Source organism: Bufo bufo, chromosome 11 (genome assembly GCF_905171765.1).
Source record: "Bufo bufo chromosome 11, aBufBuf1.1, whole genome shotgun sequence".
Classification (NCBI taxonomy): domain Eukaryota; kingdom Metazoa; phylum Chordata; class Amphibia; order Anura; family Bufonidae; genus Bufo; species Bufo bufo.
In genome coordinates, this window is record NC_053399.1 from 24947010 (window position 1) to 24967455 (window position 20446).

Consider the following 20446-nt stretch of genomic DNA (forward strand, 5'->3'; position numbering starts at 1 on the left):
GGGGAAAAACTGTGGCAAGCCACATCATAACAGCCAGGTGTCAAAGCTGGACCTGCATGGATCGGGTGATCACCAGGCCAGCCTCAATGCTAAAACGGGTAGGCTTGGTGAGACAACGCCTTTTAAAGGGCCTTACACTTCCACTATTTGCAATTTTTTTCTTTACTGTCTGCTACACTGCAAAACCCCCAAAATTTTTAAGAACCAATAAAATAAAATAAACTCTTATAGCCGATAAGACTAAAGATCAGTAATCACGTGCCGACCACGTATTCTAATTACACATATACAGTTGCAAGAAAAAGTATGTGAACCCTTTGGAATGATATGGATTTCTGCACAAATTGGTCATAAAATGTGATCTGATCTTCATCTAAGTCACAACAATAGACAATAACAGTCTGCTTAAACTAATAACACACAAAGAATTAAATGTTACCATGTTTTTATTGAACACACCATGTAACCATTCACAGTGCAGGTGGAAAAAGTATGTGAACCCTTGGATTTAATAACTGGTTGAACCTCCTTTGGCAGCAATAACTTCAACCAAATGTTTCCTGTAGTTGCAGATCAGACGTGCACAACGGTTAGGAGTAATTCTTGACCATTCCTCTTTACAGAACTGTTTCAGTTCAGCAATATTCTTGGGATGTCTGGTGTGAATCGCTTTCTTGAGGTCATGTCACAGCATCTCAATCGGGTTGAGGTCAGGACTCTGACTGGGCCACTCCAGAAGGCGTATTTTCTTCTGTCTAAGCAATTCTGTTGTTGATTTACTTCTATGCTTTGGCTCGTTGTCCTGTTGCAACACCCATCTTCTGTTGAGCTTCAGCTGGTGGACAGATGGGCTTAAGTTCTCCTGCAAAATGTCTTGATAAACTTGGGAAATTTATTTTTACTTCGATGATAGCAATCCATCAAGGCCCTGACGCAGTAAAGCAGCCCCAAACCATGATGCCCCCACCACCATACTTCACAGTTGGGATGAGGTTTTGATGTTGGTGTGCTGTTCCTCTTTTCCTCCACACATAGTGTTGTGTGTTTCTTCCAAACAACTCAACTTTGGTTTCATCTGTCCACAGAATATTTTGCCAGTACTGCTGTGGAACATCCAGGTGCTTTTGTGCAAACTGTAAACGTGCAGCAATGTTTTTTTGGAGAGCAGTGGCTTCCTCTGTGGTGTCCTCCCATGAAATCCATTCTTGTTTAGTGTTTTACATATTGTAGATTCGCTAACAGGGATGTTAGCATATGCCAGAGAGTTTTGTAAGTCTTTAGCTGACACTCTAGGATTCTTCTTCACCTCATTGAGCAGTCTGCGCTGTGCTCTTGCAGTCATCTTTACAGGACAGCCACTCCTAGGGAGAGTAGCAGCAGTGCTGAACTTTCTCCATTTATAGACAATTTGTCTTACCATGGACTGATGAACAGCAAGGCTTTTGGAGATACTTTTATAACCCTTTCCAGCTTTATGCAAGTCAACAATTCTTAATCGTAGGTCTTCTGAGAGCTCTTTTGTGCGAGGCATCATTCACATCAGGCAATGCTTCTTGTGAAAAGCAAACCCAGAACTGGTGTGTGTTTTTTATAGGGCAGGGCAGCTGTAACCAACACCTCCAATCTCATCTCATTGATTGGACTCCAGTTGGGCCACACCTCACTCCAATTAGCTCTTGGAGATGTCATTAGTCTAGGGGGTTCACATACTTATTCCACCTGCACTGTGAATGTTTACATGGTGTGTTCAATAAAAACATGATAACATTTAATTATTTGTGTGTCATTAGTTTAAGCAGACTGTGATTGTCTATTGTTGTGACTTAGATGAAGATCAGATCACATTTTATGACCAATTTGTGCAGAAATCCATATCATTCCAAAGGGTTCACATACTTTCTCTTGCAACTGTATATCGTTATAGAGCAGGGCTGTCAAACTTGCGGCCCTCCAGCTCTTTCAAAAATACAACTTCCATCATGCCCTGACAGTCTACAACTATCAGGGCATGTTGGGAGTTGGAGTTTTGCCACAGCTGGAGGCCTCCCTGTTATAGAGGGCAAGCCCGTTCCTTTTAGATGCCCATAACCACCTCGCTGCATCATTACAACCTTTTCTATATTGCATTGGGCTCTTTGAGTCTAATACCCCACCACCACCATGTTCGTAGCGCGCTGCCAGTCTCTACTGATAAGCACTTTAAAAAAAAAAAAAAAAAGGAATATGGCCCATTAATTGTATTACAAGATCGTTAATGGCTTCTAAATTCACATTACTGTGGTAAACACCGCTAATGACGGCCCGTTCTGTCGGCGGCTGCACATCCCTCTCGCCAATATATCTCTTCAATGGATCCCTTGATGGAGTTTAACAAGAGCGAGGAAGAGGAAAATCTGGCTAAATTAAGAAAAATGATAAATGGGTATCCAACGGGCAAACCTTATTTAACACGCAGGATCCCTTTAATGCTTTGTTTAGAGGGCACATTGAACTTTATGCTTGGGGGGGGGGGGGGGAGGTGGTAGAGTACAGTGGTGATCTGAGGTCCTGCAGTAAGGATGCAAAAGGAAAAAGCTGGCAGGTATTAGGTTACTCCACTAAGGTCTATTTACAGCAGCTATTGCCGTATGATTCACAGCGAACGACAGCTGGCGCTGCAGCTGCCCCATATATGTACAAGGCTAGCACAGCTGCCGGTCTGCCAGGAGCCAGCCTCATCCTTTACCAGAATGCTCAGGAGTTCACGATCTCCCAGAGACAGAGCTGCTTTATAGTTCCATTTATTCGAGATCGGGACAAACATAGGTAAATTACTACTCACTGGACTTCAACAGGAAAAAACTAAAAAAAAAACAACAACTTGTAACGGGCACATACAGACATTGGGTGCCTAGGAAAGCTGGGTGGCAAGCAAAATCACCAGCACTACGAGTGCCACAGAGGATGGTACTCGGTATATCCAAGCGTAGTCAAGCACTGACACATTCCCTTGTCCTCTACCTCCTGGACTACTGCAGCATCCTTCCTTGCGGCCTCCCATCTATCCTCAACTCCCAGTTAATCCACCTCTCCCCTCGTCTCTCCCGTCACTTCCTCCCCATTCCCTCGCAAATTCATTTCAAGATAATAACAATTACATATAAGGTTGTCCACAATCGGTCCCCTCCTTACATCTTGGACTGGCTTTCCCGATACATCCCCAGATGCAATCTCCGATCCTCACAAGACATCCTTCCTCTTTGTTCTCCTCTCGCTTGTTCTGGGACATACTACCCCAGCCCATCAGACTCTTCCTCAACATCCAAACCTTCAAAAGCAACCTGAAAACCCACCATTTCGGGAAAGCCTACGACCTGTAATAAACATGGTGCTACCTCTCAACCAGACCAGCAGCTTTTACCCTCACCTACTGTGTCCTTCCCCCTTCCCTTGTAGATTGGAAGCTCTCGAGGGCCGGTAACCAGTCTGTTACTAAGTTCATGCTCATGGTACTTGTGTTTTACATTATGTGTGTGCCCCCTCTTAGATGTACAGCACCAAGGAATTAATGGCGCTTTCATATTAACAATAAAATTCCCAATTTATGTGCCACAGAACGAGAACATGCCACCAGTTTTGGAAAACTGGGTGATAACACCTTAGGAGGTTCCTATTGCTTATCACCTCCTCCTTCCCTGAGATAAATACAAAAACAGCTAAATAGAATTTTTATGAGGAAGTTTTTGGGTGCTTCCCATTAGGCCGTGAGCATCAGCCAACTCTACACAGATTCCGGCTTAACCCAGGCGGCGAGTTATAAAAACAGGGTGAGCAGCCAACCGAGAGCGCCTGGGTGTTGTGTGACGTAAAAAGGGAAGGCGCAGAGCAAAGTTTCTCATCTTTTCTGTATGGCTTCTGGAGAAAACAATGTGGGGGGGTGGGATCCAAGAGGAGATCTGGTGACCGGGCAGCTGGGCAAGAAGTGACTGCAGTAAAAGACCCTCTGCATCAGTCAAAAGGTTAGGATGTTTACCTAACCATCAATATCAAGTGAGCGTACACCTTCAAAGAATCAAAACCGAAAATAATAGTGAGCATGCTCAGTGACTGGGACCACATGGCATGCTCCTATTGTTGTTCCCTCATACTGGGAAAGGAGGAGCCTAAGCTCACTTGCCACCTCTTTGGCATGTTCCTTAGGCTAGTTCTTCTGCCCCTGATCAATATTGTGGTGCCTTCAGAAATGGAGGGGGTGCCATTTGCCATAATTGGAAATAGAGCTCTTCTGAAGTAAGCAAAGAAGTTACCCAAATCCATCTATGGCAAGAAATACTACAGATTCCTAAATTTAAAAGGATTGTCCAGCCTATCCTGAGGATAGACCATTACTAACTGATTGGCAGGGGCTTCGACACCCCGCACTCCCACCGATCAGCTGTTTGGGTATAGCTTGGGCGCATGGACTTCACAGCACTGTCAACTTTATATTGGAGGGAGCTCATTGCTCCCATCCACGAGTAACTAACTCTGAGAATGGGGTGTCTATTCCCCCCATCGTGGAGAAGATCTGACACTTATTGCACTGGAAAGGTTTGGGTCTGAATTGGGGAACCTTCACCTATCTGAAGAGTCGGCCACCTGTGTCCACCAGAGGGGGAGCTGCTCTCATAGAGTGTTTTTTCATCTTGGCTCAGAGGATGGTCCTCATGTCCTCCAACAGCACAGGGGTTGTCTTCATGGGAGAGCCCCTTCATGTTAAAACATTGTGGCAAGATCGCCCTTCTGGCGTTTGCTGACTGCGCTCATAAAAAAAAAAAAAAAAGGACCGCTATAAGGCTGCTACTTCAGCTTTTATTTTTTGTTATTTTTTTATTTTTATTATTTTCTTGCGTTTTCCCCCACTATAGAGAGGTCTATAGGAAGACATCGGCTAAATCACCACACCCAGAGCACGCAACGATTTTTTAAAAAGCACCATATTTTTTAAAAAGCACCAAAATACAAGAAAACGGTCTTAAAACGCCACTTTACTATTGGCTAGCATGTAATATCTGACCACGGCATATTTTTTTTTTTACTACCCTAAAGATATAGCAAGTAATTAAATAGCGCATAATGCTGAACCTCAAATTAGATGATGTTAAAGAGGGGGCGGGGGGTTCCTGTACTTTAATAATGACCAGAACCTACGTACTGCAGCCTGTGCAATCAGCTAATTGGTGGGCGTGCAAGGAGTCAGACGCCCCCTCCGGATCTGATATTGATGCAGTGAGGCCAGCGAAAGGCAACATCGGTCACGTGAATGACTAAATTTGACGTCATCACTGTGGCACTGGAGCGGCGGGACATGAAAAAAAAACTTTTTTCTTTATTTCATATAGCTCCATGCCCTGGACCATGTTTTTAAAAATCTTGGAAAACTTCTTTAAAAGGGGCTTTCTGAGAGTTTATTATTGATGGCCTATCCTCAGGACAGGCAATGAATATCTGATCAGTAGGGGTCCCGCTCCCGGTTTGAAGAGGTCACATTGCCGAAAGTCGGGGGTATGCCGGAAGTCGGACCCTCACCGATCAGATATTGATTACCTATCCTGCGCTCCTAAAACTTTTTGGAAAAACCCCTTTAAAAAAGGTGGAGAATTTATTGTTGCACTTTTATCATCTGTGCTAATTGTGGTGTGTAAATTGGCCTTCACGTGACTCCATACTGGCTCTGAGCCGACGGTGTAAATAGCCAAGAATTACAATTTTCTCCCTCTCCTACGCCCAAATTAGGCCTCCTGCACACGACCGTATGGCTTTTTCAGTGTTTTGCGGTTCGTTTTTCCGTTCCGTTTTTCCGTATGGCATATACAGTATACAGTAATTACGTAGATAAAATTGGGCTGGGCATAATATTTTCAATAGATGGTTCCGCAAAAAACGGAAGACATACGGATGCATTTCCGTATGTGTTCTGTTTTTTTGTGGACCCATTGACTTGAATGGAGCCACGGAACGTGATTTGCGGGCAATAATAGGACATATTCTATCTTTAAGGCCTCATGCACACAACCGTTTTTTTGGTCTGCAAAAAGGGGGTCCGTAGGTCCGTGATCAGTGTCCGTTTTTTCTTCCGTGGGTCTTCCTTGATTTTTGGAGGATCCACGGACATGAAGAAAAAGTCGTTTTGGTGTCCGCCTGGCCGTGCGGAGCCAAACTGATCCGTCCTGACTTACAATGCAAGTCAATGGGGACGGTTCCGTTTGACGTTGACACAATATGGTGCAATTGCAAACGGATCCGTCCCCCATTGACTTTCAATGTAAAGTCAGGAGTCCCTATTATACCATCGGATCGGAGTTTTCTCCAATCCGATGTATTACTGTACATTCATTGGTGGCCAGTGGGCCCCCCCTCCCTCCCCCTCCTAATTAAACCCCCCCCCCATCATTGGTGGCAGCGGAGAGTTCCGATCGGAGTCCCAGTTTAATCGCTGGGACTCCGATCGGTAACCATGGCAACCAGGACGCTACTGCAGTCCTGGTTGCCATGGTTACTTAGCAATTTTAGAAGCATTATACTTACCTTCGCTGTCTGTGACTGGCTGGGCGCTCCTCCTACTGGTAAGTGAAAGGTCTGTGCGGCGCATTGCTTATAGCACAGACCTGTCACTTACCACTAGGAGGAGCGCCCGGCCGGTCACAGACATCGCAGGTAAGTATAATGCTTCTAAAAATTGCTAAGTAACCATGGCAACCAGGACTGCAGTAGCATCCTGGTTGCCATGGTTACCGATCTGAGCCCCAGCGATTAAACTGCGACTCCGATCGGAACTCTCCGCTGCCACCAATGATAGGGGGGGGGATTTTAATTAGGAGGGGGAGGGAGGGGGGGCCGCACTGGCCACCAATGAATGTACAGTAATACGGGGAGGGAGGGGGGGCCCACTGGCCACCAATGAATGTAATACAGCACCAATGAATTTAAAACTGGGGAGGGAGGGGGGGGGTGCCCCCTCCTGCCTGGCAGCACCTGATCTCTTACAGGGGGCTATGATACGCACAATTAACCCCTTAGGTGCGGCACCTGAGGGGTTAATTGTGCGGATCACAGCCCCCTGTAAGAGATCGGGTGCTGCCAGGCAGCAGGGGGCAGTCATGTACACAGTTCTTAGTATATTCTAACTTGAAGGGTCCCCATCACTATGGGAATGTGAAAACTCAGCTCTGAAAAAGCTTTTATGCAGACGGCTCTGCGATCAGTCTGTGTGAAAGTAGCCTACGGCCACGGATCACGGACGCGGATGCCAATCTTGTGTGCATCCGTGTTTTTTCACGGACCCATTGACTTGAATGGGTCCGTGAACCGTTGTCCGTCAAAAAAATAGGACAGGTCATATTTTTTTTGACTGACAGGAAACATTGCCGCGGATGAACGGTGCATTTTCAGAGTTTTCATCTGACCCATTGAAAGTCAATGGGTCCGCAGAAAATCACAGAAAACGGAACAACGGCCATGGATGCACACAACGGTCATATGCATGAGGCCTAAACGGAATGGAAAAACGGAATGCACACGGAGTACATTCCGTTTTTTTTGCGGAACCATTGAAATGAATGGTTCCGTATACGGAACGCAAAAAACAGGCAGTAAACTGGGGGAAAAAAAAGGTCGTGTGCAGGAGGCCTTATCAGACTTTTGTAAAACCTCAAGTGACGACCTTCTCGGTGAAATGGCCTAAAAATCACGAGTGACATGAGAGCTGCTCTTACTAGCATTGAGCTAGCTGAACACCAATAACAATGACAACTATTTACGTACAACACGCTCCAGAAATAACCGCACACACAATGCACAGAGGCGACTTATGCCCTCTGCCATTATTCCAGTAAAACAGTAACCCCAAAATAATATATTATGTCTCGTTCCTTCCCGCACAGCAGAGGGGAACCTGCGCGAGCGTGCACGGTTTATATCCTTCTGGTGCAGGACAGGAGAGACAGTCTGCTCCATTAGTATAAACGGTATGTCTCTCTTTTGGCATCATCCTAGTCTATGCATCACAACCTTCGGCACTCCAGTTGCTGAGGAACTATAACTCTCAGCATGCACACTGTTCTTCTATAGAAGTGAAAGGAGGAGTCCGGGAGTAGTAATTTCAGAACAGCTGGCGGTTGCTGATCCCTGCTCTACATCTACCACCCTATTTCATATACTGCAGCAGAGTCAGCATTACACATCCTGCTCTTCCTTGTTCATGAAGAGAATGCCAGACTTTCAGTGAAGACTGACCCATTACTGGATAGTGCTGTAAGGGGGAAACGGACGAAGGAGGAACTCAGCGCTGAATAGTAGGAATAAGGCAGAACAACCGTACTCATGGTTTGCAATAAAATTACTAATGCGTGTGCATCGGATATTTAGGCTGCTGCTGCAACACTACAACCCCCAGCATGCCTTATTAGAGCTGAGTTGTGGATTTCTCCCGCCATTACAAAATTACAATATAGGACTCTATACACAATGTATCTTATTTGTATGTATCCATTTGATTAAAATGTGCGATTCGGGCCAACCCAGGCCCCCATGACAGCATCTGCTGCTCCACTCCACAGCCCACAATCCTATAGTAGGAACCAATGAACCTAATGTCACCCCAGCCCTTGGAAGCCCACCACCTAGACAGTATACAGACCATGTTCAGACTGTGACAGCACGCCTCCATCATCATCAGCGCACAGCTTAATGCGCCAGAGTCATATGCTAAACCCGGCTGACCGTCAATCCACAAGGAGCAGCTCCTGACAGCTGTACTGTGGAATTTACAAGAGACGGCACAACAGCTGTCCCCACTACAATCCCGGATACATCAAAGCAGACAGATCCCGAGCGCTGCTGCTCATGCAACAGATTCCAACCACAGCCAACACCACGGAAAACAAAAAGAAAAAAACCTAACAACTGCATCAACACGAGAGCTGGCTCCACGGTGCAAAAAGCATGCGAGAAATGTCATTTCTATCTGCGGCCCGGCATACCTTGGGGGTGGAACTGTGACATTTCGCGCCTTCACAAGTCAGTGCATAAAGGGTTAATTTTCCAGTGCATATAGGGTTATTTTACCAATGCATCTCCACTTTTTTTGGGGGTGGGGGGTAGGGGGGAGGCATAACTGATAGTCCTTTGCTTACAGGCAATACAGCGGTATGTTTATGGTCTTTCAGAAAATCAACTCTCTCCCTAATATGCCTATACACAGCAATCTGAGAAAGCAAAGCTGCAGTGTAAAGCATGGACAGCAGAAGCGTCAAGAAGTGACTCATAGGCAATGTACTTGTAGGTCATTAAGCATAGCGGGGCTAAAGCAGCCAGCCATTATTTGGTTTGGACCCGTCCCCTCTCCTGACAGGTCTGTTTTAGTACCTACTTGCATTCCCCCATGTAATAACCATTCTGAGCCATCTGTTCTCATGACTATGTTGTGCCAATTCTTCATTATTCCTGCTAGAAGTTATGAATGGAAAAACTAGCAGTTTGCAATGGAGGTCCAGATGGGTGTTACCAGTTAAAAGGGGTGTGTCCCTGCACAGTCCGACACTGACAGCACTGATTGGATAGTGTCAGACTGGGCAGGGACACACCGCTACCTGGTAATGCCCGGAATAATAATAAAGGAACGTCATAATAGATGCTCGTGCACCTGTATACTTTTTGGCAGGAAAACTGAGCCTTTGGCACAAAGTACAATATGAAAATTAACTCCCGTCTGCCAAACCAGAGTCTCATCAGTATACTGCACAGTTTTGGGATTCTTGCCCCCCTGCTGTTTGTTCTTTTTTTTCTTTGTCCACCTCAGTAAACATGGACGCACATGCTCAGTTCCATCCTTCAATTGCTATCAGTCATATGAAGCTGTAACAGTTTCAGGGAGAGAGCTGCAGCAGAAAGGACACACACCCTGAGCTATGATAAGGAGAGACCCACAGCAGAAAGGACACACACCCTGAGCTATGATAAGGAGAGACCCACAGCAGAAAAGACACATTCCCTGAGCTGCGATAAGAAGAGAGCTGCAGTAGAAAGGGCATGCCCCCTGAGCTGTGATTGGAAGAGATGCTACATAGAGGACATGTCCCCCTGGGCTTTGATAGGGAGAGCTGTAGCTGAACGGACATGCCCCGAGCTGTGATAGGGAGAGAGCTGCAGAAGAAAGGACACACCCCTATGAGCTGTGATAGGGAGAGAGCTGCAGCAGGAAGGGCATACCTCCTAAGCTGTGATGGGGAGAGAGCTTAATCAGAATGAACATGTCCCCGTATCTATGATAGAGAGAGCTGCAGAAGAAAGGACACCTCCTGAGCTGTGATAGGGAGAGAGCTGCAGAAGAAAGGAAACACCCCCATGAGCTGTGATAGGGAGAGAGCTGCAGCAGGAAGGGCACACCTCCTGAGCTGTGATAGGGAGAGAGCTGGAGAAGAAAGGACACACCCCCATGAGCTGTGATAGGGAGAGAGCTGCAGCAGGAAGGGCACACCTCCTGAGCTGTGATGGGGAGAGAGCTGCAGAAGAAAGGACACACCCCCATGAGCTGTGATAGGGAGAGAGCTGCAGCAGGAAGGGCACACCTCCTGAGCTGTGATAGGGAGCAATGAAATTGATCTAAAGCAATGAATGAGGAGATCCATGTGAGATACAGGGCTGGTTCTAGCTTTGTTAGAAAGAGATTGTCATGTACTGTATGATGTCAGATTTATTTTTATTTTTTAAACAACTGCATTTAGACAGAACAACAACGATGAAAAACCAGACTTACTTCAGGAGCGAGGTATTCTGGGGTACCACAGAAAGTCTTCATCGTCGCCCCATCCTTTATACCTTCTTTGCAGAGGCCAAAATCTGTTATTTTTATGTGTCCGTCTTTGTCTAGCATAAGATTTTCCAACTAGAAATAAATTAAAAACAAACAAAAAAAACAAACTATAATTAAAACTTCATTTGGGGTTAATAAAATTCTGTACAATTATAATAAGAATACCGTGTGCAGATGTTCTGCTCGTCCCCCCCACCAATTAACTTCACATCTGTCGGGGGCATCACCTCAGATAACCCAGGCATCGAGATCAGACGTTTCCAACACACAATAAAAACAGCACTTCACGTCTCCTCGTCTGGTCATCCGGTCGGAGGAGGCAGAGGGGAGTATTTATGGTGTCAGGCAGGTAAGCGGAGCCGTTCCACCAGGATTTCCATGACAGATAAAATTTTACCCTATTCTGTTTTGTCAACATTCAGGCCGCGCCAGTACAAAATATTGGCTCGAAACTCTACGGAGGATGCCAAGAGAGCAAGAAAGGAAAGGTCAGCCTTAAAGACACAGGGATTTATTATTATATCATTCCTAGTGCAGGATACTATAACTAGCTACATGGACATAAGACGCAGGGCTTAAAAGGGAACCTGTCATGAGAATCTGGGCTCCCAAACCACCACCAGCCACTTATCCGGAACGGGAACAGGTTAACCATGAGGTCCTTCCATATTCTGGCAGGTTGACCAGCCGTAATGGGGTTGCCTGAGATTTCAAAAACTTTCATCGAAAGCAAAGTTTTTTTCCTTTCACTTCTATGGGAGTAAAAAAAGAACAGCCAAGAAAGTGTGCATGCTGGGAGTTGTAGTTTTACAGCATCTGGAGTGCCGAAGGTTGCTGATCCCTGATATATACTTCGGATAGTCCATCGATCTCTGATCGGGGAAGGTCTGACTTTCACTACCCCAATGATCAGCTGACTAAAAGGACTGAGGCGCCGCAGCGAGTGCTGTATACATGGTAGTGCCTGGTATTACAGCTGAGATATCTCCTGTAGTATTGGGCACAGCACCTGCCAAAAGTACAGCCCCTTCAGGCAGTCCCCCACCAATCCTAAAGATAGGCCAGTTAATACAGTATTATAATAATTCTCCTGAGGTTTATGCCCAACCTTGACCGTTAGGATGCAGCTTCATATACCATGCATATATAAAGCGGTCCTCTTCCTTTTTAAGAGTTTTTCCGAAGAAGTTGTGGCATATCGCTAGGATATCACTTATGGTTCTTTACGTGGACAGTAACCTTTTCATATGGTCCCCGAATGGTGCTGCTCCCCTCCACCTACTTTGCAGAAAAATACAGGACAGCCCCATTTACTTGCATGCAGGTGCAGGGGGTCCTATCCTCCTTTTTTTTTGCCTTCAAAATCAAGATTGGTGAGGGTCACAGAGGTAGGACCCCCATTAGTGAAATTATGTTGTATCGTAGCAGCCTCTTTTTTGTTTTCTTTGTCTAGCACGGTGCAGGAATTTCTATGTGATAGATGGGTGTAGGGGGCCCAAAACTATGATGTACTCTGACATTTTTTAGGCCCTCAAAACAATTACTAGGCCCTCCTCTCTATGAACACTTCACATGGGCAACGTCATTGGTTATGTGCTGAATGGACTTGTTGCCTTTGCACTGAAGCACATGGAGACACATCCCAAACGGCCAAGATCTAATCGTCCTGGGCTAGTAATTGTACTGTCATGTCTGAGCATGTATTCCACATCAAGGACCAGTGGAAGCCATTTTTCTTTTCGGGCTGGTCCACGAATGGGCATCCAATAGGTCCAACTGTGCATACAGAAGAGGGGGGCCAAAGTAAAAAAATAAATAAAAATAGAGCCCCAATCATGGACCAACCCCAGGCACCTCCAATTGGACAACAGGGTCCAGTATTGTTTTGCCAAAGCAACCTTCTCCTGAAGGAGGGAAGAATGGCTGATCTTTGACTGCCATTGTTGCCATAAGTCGAGTCCATTACTGCAAGTTTGAAAGGGTTGTCCAGGATTAGAAAGACATGGCCGCTTCCTTCCAAAAACAGCATCACTCCTGTCCACAGGTCGTGCAAAATTGCAGCTTAGCCTAAATCTTCTTCAATGAAGCTGCAATATCAGACTCAACCCATGGACAGGGATGGCGCCATTTGTGGAAGAATCTTAGACAAGCTTTTCTAATCTTAGACAACCCTTTTAAAAGCATTCCTGACGTGTACATGGCGGATATACCTTTAAATCTCTGTAAACTACGTTTTTCTCCGAGTGAAGATAATCTAACGCTGAGACGATCTCTGCTCCATAAAACCGCGCTCGGTCTTCAGAAAATATACGTTCTCTCGATAGGTGGAAGAACAGCTGAAAATATAAGAAGCATGCAATTAGATTTTAGGGGCAAATAAGAATTTGAACACCTCTATTCACCCCCAATTTCATGAACGGACAGCAAAGGGGATGGGGCCTTCATAGCAAATTCAATATGAGCCTTCTGATTCATGCCAGCGGAACCCTCCCCATTCGGACACTGCAGATCTGTAGGCACAAATGTGTCTCTTTGACCCTGGTTTAAAGGGCTTCTATATTTCAGAAACCTTTTTTGATAAACTGATCACAAGATCTTTGGAGAACCAGCGAGTGTTGAATTTCCTGCAGTGCCACCACTGGGGAAATAAGGAATTACACTGGCTGTCTATGCAATGTCTGATTTGCCAGGTCCTCCAGAGCAAGAGACGATATATGCAGCACCTTCTCTTCTGGCTGATAAAAGGGATTTCTCCACTCAGAATCCACTAACAGGGTAGATGAAAATTGTCTTACTAAACCTGCCAAACCGTTTAACCTCCCGTTTTGCTCAGGTTGCACTGTGGACCATATGTAGACCCACTCAACCGAATGAGGATGGATCAGCCTGGACTGAGGCTCGGTGCTTATATGGACCCTAAAGCATTAGCAGGTTTTGCCTTCATAGTACCCATATATAGCCCGATAATAGGTGGGCAGAGTCACCAGTTTAAAGGCTATGGATACCTTTGAGGCTATTTGGGACAATTGGAAATTTTTTATTATTGCATTATACTTATTTTGGGCTAAAAATCATCTTTTCAGTTGGTTTTTATTAAGAATTTTCAGCAGTTTTTCTTCTACAGCTTTCACTTGCAGTGCCTTTGCAGACTAGCGGGCTCTCTGCTTTAGTGTTCATGCACACGACGGTATGTATTTTGCAGTCCGCAAATAATACTGATGACGTCCGTGTGCATTCCGTATTTTGCAGAACGGAACAGCTGGCCCCTAATAGAACAGTACTATCCTTGTCTGTAATGCGGACGATACTAAGACATGTTCTATTTCTTTGCGGAACGTAAACGCGGACATACGGAAACAGAACGCACACTAAAGATTGCACATAGCCTATACAAACATTCCTAAAAGCTACTTCAGAAATGAACACTTACCTCCCCTCCATTTGCATATTCCATTACAAAACATAAGCGATCATGTGTCTGGAAGGAATATTTTAACGCCTGAAAAGATGAAGAACACAACATTTTGTAACGTTATGATCTCATAAGGACAAATATTTCAGTCTAATCATTTGCTGCACCTTCCTGCAACTTTGTTGTATAAAACACAGTTTTCTCCAAACTGAAATTTTAAACAGGAAAATCTTATGTGACAAATCCCACCATGGTCACACCATTATTTCCCACGGGGGCACCTCACTGTTTCCATGGCTATTTTTCGGCCAATTTTCTCCCTGTTAACGGTCTCTGTTGCTCACGTGTAGGAAAACCACCAAACTCCAAAAGTACTAAAAATGTCTTGACTCTTATTGAGGACCATTACAACCAGCGATATGGGTCCTCTTCCCAGGCAAATCCCAACCAGACATCTGAACGTCCTCTTCATCAAGTTGTAGCATCTATCCACAGAGTAGACCATCAATATTAGGTCAGTGGCGGTCCGGCACCCTGCACCCCCACCAATCAGCTACTTCAGAGAACTGCAGACCACTGCATGGTGGATGACCACTTCAATAGGAGCAGCGCTGCCATAGCCGGAGCTGCTCCGAAACAGCTGATCAGCAGCTGGGATGCAGGGCATTGGACCCCCACTAATCAGATATTGATGGCCTCTTCTCTGATATTGAGTGCCCAACCCCTTTAAAGGGATTATCTGGGATTAATATTGATGACCTATCCTCAGGATAGGTCATCAGATTGGCAGGGGTCCCGGTTGTCGGACCCCCGCCAATCAGCTGTTAGACATAGGGCTGAGCTGCAATACCAAGCAAAGCGGCTATATGATGTACAGTGCTGTGCTTGGTAAGCGGCCGGAAGGCCCCTGCTCTCACAGGAGCTCCAGTGAGCGCTGCAGCTTCTTTAAAAAGCTGATCGGCAGGGCTGTCGAGACTCGGACCCCCTCCGACCTGATATTGGTGAGCTATCCTTTGGATAGGTGATCAGTATTTTTCCCTGATAATCCATTTAAGGGCTCATGCACATGACAGTCTGCCCTCCGAGACATTCGGTCCGTGAGCAGGCCATATGTCCCAGAGCGGCATACATCGCGCGCACGGGAGCGCACAGCATCGTAGGTTACTATGATGCTGTGCGCATCGGGCCCGCGGGGCTATTGTCCAGCATTCATATGATCTTATGAGTGCAGGACAATAGCCCCGCGGTGGGCCCGATGCGCACAGTATCATAGTAACCTATGATGCTGTGCGCTCCCGTGCGCGCGATGTATGCCGCTCCAGGACATATGGCCTGCTCACGGACCGTATGTCTCGGAGGGCATTCGGTCGTGTGCATGAGCCCGAAGGGGAATAGATTCTTCTCCTCATCATTTACCCAGGGATATGTGCATTGAAAGAACTGCCTGCGCAGACAAGCAGCTGCCTACACTGCACAAATTTGGAAGAAGAGGCTTCCTTGGATCAAGCCCAACGGCAATAAGTCGCCAATCAGGGACAACAAGCCGAAGGCCTTTTTCAGTTCCGCTTGATCAGGGGCCGCCGCTTCCTTTCCTTTCTCCGACGCGGGTACAGCGATGCAGACAGGTAGGTTACCGTATATCATGTGTGTTACTTGCAATTAAATACTTACAGTTAGGAAAGGATGCCTAGAATTCTGTAAGACGCGGTTTTCGGTCAGTGTATGTGCTACTTCATCCTGATTAATGAAAATATTAAGAGAAAACCATTTTCAGTCATTGTATCAGACACAGCGCCCCTCTCACCTAGCTGCATTGTCTGGTACTGCAGTTCAGCTCCATTCAAGTGAATAGGGATGAACTGCAATACCAGTTACAGCAGATGGATGAGAGTGGCGCTATGTTTTTAAAAACACAACTGATCGCTATTGTGATCAGTGTGGATCGCAGTGGTCACTCACACAATAGGTTAAAGTTTTCAACAATCCCTTTTCCAATGCCCTTTTAAAATTTTCTGAGAACAGAGGAGGATCCCCCCCCCCCTTTTGGTGCCCCAATCTATTGGCGAGAGTTACTCGGTGCAATACTTTTGTCAATTGCACAGATGGTCATCAATAGGCAACACCGTGCCCATGAAGAGTCTGCCAGGTTTATCCGCCTAGTCCAACTAATCTTTGGGTGCCAGTTTTGCAGAGCTAGTTGTCAGGGACCCATTATAATAAAATAGGCTTGTCCCTAGACAACCCACCATTCAAATTTTGGAAAATCCCTTTAAAGCCGTGTGATCCCAGCCACAAGCAGGATGTTGTCGCTTTAAGACAAGCTTTGTAAAAAAAATAAAAAAGGGATAACAAAAACGTGGCCGACTTCTTAAACAGCGACACCACTGTCCACAGGTTGCACGTGGTAATGCAGCTCGGCTCCATTTACTTCAGGCGAGCTGCCATCCATGGCAGGGGTGGTGCTGCTTTTGGAAGAAAGCAGCCATGTTTTACTAATGCTGGACAACAAATATGTGGAGTTTAAAGGGGGTTTTCTGGGCTCATGATATGATGATCTATCCTCAGGAGAATACATTAATATCCAATCTGTGAGGGTCCAAGACCCCGCACTCCCACTGATTAGCTGTTCCTTGCAGCCTCTGGCAATGGAACTATCTTTTGAATGAAACCGGAAACACAGTGCCGTTCAAACTGTAGTGGCCATGCTGGGGAACTGCAGCTCAGCTCCCACAAAAGGGAATGTAAGCCGAAGTGCAGTAACCCAGCACGGCCACTACACTGTGAACGGAGCTGTGCTTCCTGTTCTATTCAAACCGCAAGTTCCAGCGCCATATGCTGCAGGGAACAGCGGGGGTCTGGTGTTTTGAACCCCCACCGATCATATATTAATGACTTATTTTGAGAGTAGGTCATCAATATCAGGAGCATAGAAAACCCCCTTAAGTCATGTAAATTTTGGATATAGGTATGGTTGTCACATGTCGAATAATCCCAAAAAGGTCCATCAGAATCCTCTGGACTCACCTTTGCAACTATTACTTCTTTTTTTAAAATTTTCATGGCGTAATATCTTCCCGTTGCTTTTTCTTTGACTAAAATGACTTTTCCAAAGGTCCCCTTCCCCAGGAGCTTCAGATATTCAAATTCATTCATTGTCTGTGGATATAAAAAAAAGAAAAAAAGAAAAAAAGAAAGAAGAACACAATGAGTTCCCTTGGGTTCGTATTTCTGAACTAAGCCGCAAACCAAATTCATTTACCGCTGCGGGTTTACCATTTCAAAGAGTGTGAAAATAAGTATTTCATACAAGTATTTCCCCCCCCCCCCCCCCATATTAAAAGGAGGTCCCTGGAATATATAACTAAGGCTAAAGTAATAAAGAACTAGATATGCTTACATTTTCTAACTTATAATATTGCTGATGAATTACTTTTATCCAGGGGCTTCAGCTCCCCTTCTCTAAGAATGACTCTCTATTAATAAGGGAATTTTTTTTACATGGGCCAGCTGTACAGGCAATTATCGGGAATGAACTGTTTGTTCCCAGTAATTGCCTACTCATTAGAGGAGGTGAGAACAGTATTTACATGCTGCAATCACTTCCACTGTATCGCTCGTCCTCATACAGATTGATTGTTTCTGGGCAGCAGATCACTGTTCACCCAACAAACAAGTGTTTGATCAATCATCGGATGATCAGGGAAATTATCAGGGACGAGCGTTCATAACGACATTCGCTCCCGATAATCAGCCCATGTAAAGCGACCTTAAATGAATATGTCTCGCCTGCTGTGGACTACATAGGTCCCATCACTACTGAAACAACTGGGAGTCCTGGAAACCTGTGATTGAAAGTATGGGACATTCAGCAGACACATAGGTGGGACATTTAGGGACCGATCCTGGAACCACCTCCATAACAAAGAAATCCCCAAAAACACCCACTTTGGGGATAAGCTGCACAAACCCTGCTCCTTTCCTGCCCCTTTGCGGTCAGCCTCACCCCCTTTCCATCTGTTTAAGGACTGTTGGCAGTTATGCAGACCCTAACTGAATGAGTACCCAGGACCCTTTCATCAGAACATTAAGGGGTTAACTCATGAAAAGTATTACTGGGCATTAGGGTACCAAAATTTTGATGAAAAAAAAAAAGCCTTGTGCATCACGTATTTTTTGGAACGTCCGGCCCATAATAGAACAGTCCTACCCTATTTTTTTGAGGGCGACAAGGTGACCAAAAAATGGTAAATTGTGTGTTTTTAAAAAAAAAAATCTGTTACGGCGCTCACCGCATAGTAGATTTTTTAAAATATTTTAATCATTCTGACTTTTTCAGATATGGCGATATGTCATATTTTTTTATTGTGTTTATGTTTTTATATGTAAAATTAGGAAAGGGCGATTTAAAATTTTAATATTGGGGGGGGGGGTTTAAACTTAGTTTTTTTACTTTTTATTTATTATTAGTCCCCTTAGGGGCTAGAACCCTTGTCCTATTCACCCTAACAGAGCTCTATTAGGGTGAATAGGACTTTACACTGTCCTTGCTGCCCTATGCTTTGTGCACACGGCAGCAGGGAGCTTACCATGGCAGCCAGAGCTTCAGTAGCATCCTGGCTGCCATGGTAACCGATCGGAGCCCCACCAATGGATGAGGAGGGGGGACCCTGGGACCACCAATGACTATAATATTTTGTGGGGGGGGGGGGGGGGGTTGGAGAGGGGCACTGTGCCACCAATGACTATAATACTGGGGGGGAGGGGGCCCGCAATGAATATAATACTGAGAAGAGGGGGAGTAGGAGGGGAGGCATTGTGGCCACTGCACCACCAATGAATACAGTTTATGCCTGAATACAAACGTAGTCTGTGGGTGTCGGCGGATGGGGGCCGGGTGCCGAGTATGTGATATGGCCGGCACCCGCAGCCTACGTTTGTATTCAGGCATAAACTATATTTATTGGTGGCACAGTGGCCACATTCCCTTCCCTACTACTCCTCTCTGTCCTCATTGGTGGCAGCAGCAGCCGCACACAGTGGGGAGGGAGGGACTCCTTCCTTCTCCACTGTGCTGGCTCAGGATAACATGGTGCGCGCCGAAAGTGGCGCGTGCCATGGTCTCTCAGTTATACTAGGCTCCGCAGCAGAACAGCCTAGTATCGGTAAATAGCAAATCCCAGTATCGAACCGAGTATAGATTGGGTATCGATAATTCGATACCCGGTGCAACCCTACTGGGCATTGCATATGAAGTATTATTGCAATATACATGCAACAAAAACATTTGTTAGTTTTTTTTATGTACATTACATTTTTATCTCTTGTTGTTTATCCTTTGAGTCCACCTTCTCCTGCATTCAGAGGTGGACAGACATGCTCAGTAGTTTCCCTGCGCCGCGCCCCGCCCCTCCTCTCAATGCTGATGTGGTAATCTTAAAGTGGCTCAGACACCTTCCATTCATTTGTCCTTTCTTCTAAATTCATGGAAGTATATAGCTATATCTCTCTCTAGACAGCGGAGAAGGAAACTGTGGCGGCATTACATACTATATATATCTCCTAGGCTATATGTGAGGGATTATTTCCTATGCAGATGAGGAAGGGGTTAACAAGAGCAGATCGCAACACATGCTGGGAGATGTAGGTGCTTGATGAGCCGCTGCCCACCCACAGAAAGGGAAGAAAGTCCTCCAGATATGGCAGTAAAAAAAAAGAAAAGCTTTAAAATTGTGGGATAACCCCCCTTTATCTAGAGTTCCATAGGCATCCCCCCCGACAATGTGACCTTCTGAATGTCACATCATAAAATCCTAAAGCTGGAAAAACCTCCTTTAATGGATTCTGCCCCTTCATGAATTTGTAAGAGTACATTGACGTGGGACATATTTTGCTGCAAAGAATCTGTTTGAGTTATCGTACATGCAGATTTCACAGCATAAAATGACGGTCTGTTAAAACTCATCTACTTTGCAGTTTTTACGCCTGCAATTCTGCAGTGAAAAATTCACAGCGTATGGTCCCTGGGTTCTGTACCCTTAAAGGGGTTGGCCCATCTCCAACACTGATGGCATATTGATAGGATATGGCATCAATGTCAGATAGGATCCCACTTCTGGGACCCGCTCCCATCTCCACGGAAGTGAACAGAGCAGCCACACATGCGCTGTTCAATGCCATGGGACTTCTGAAAACAGCTGAGTGCA

At 45.6% G+C, this 20446-nt stretch overlaps 1 protein-coding gene across 4 annotated transcripts in view; it reads right to left on the minus strand.

Annotated features, from left to right (window-relative positions):
• AKT1 (AKT serine/threonine kinase 1) overlaps positions 1-20446 on the minus strand; it is a 109870-nt gene that overhangs the window by 11583 nt on the left and 77841 nt on the right. For all 4 annotated transcript variants that reach the window (XR_005774938.1, XM_040412784.1, XM_040412783.1 and 1 more), the window contains 5 exons: positions 17268-17399; positions 15915-15980; positions 14262-14330; positions 13042-13167; positions 10775-10903 (listed from right to left, as the gene is read on the minus strand). Coding sequence is in view for 3 of the 4 variants with exons in the window: in XM_040412784.1 (XP_040268718.1) it covers positions 10775-10903; positions 13042-13167; positions 14262-14330; positions 15915-15980; positions 17268-17399 (522 nt within the window). In the remaining variant the exon portion in view is untranslated. The remainder of the gene's footprint in view (positions 1-10774; positions 10904-13041; positions 13168-14261; positions 14331-15914; positions 15981-17267; positions 17400-20446) is intronic.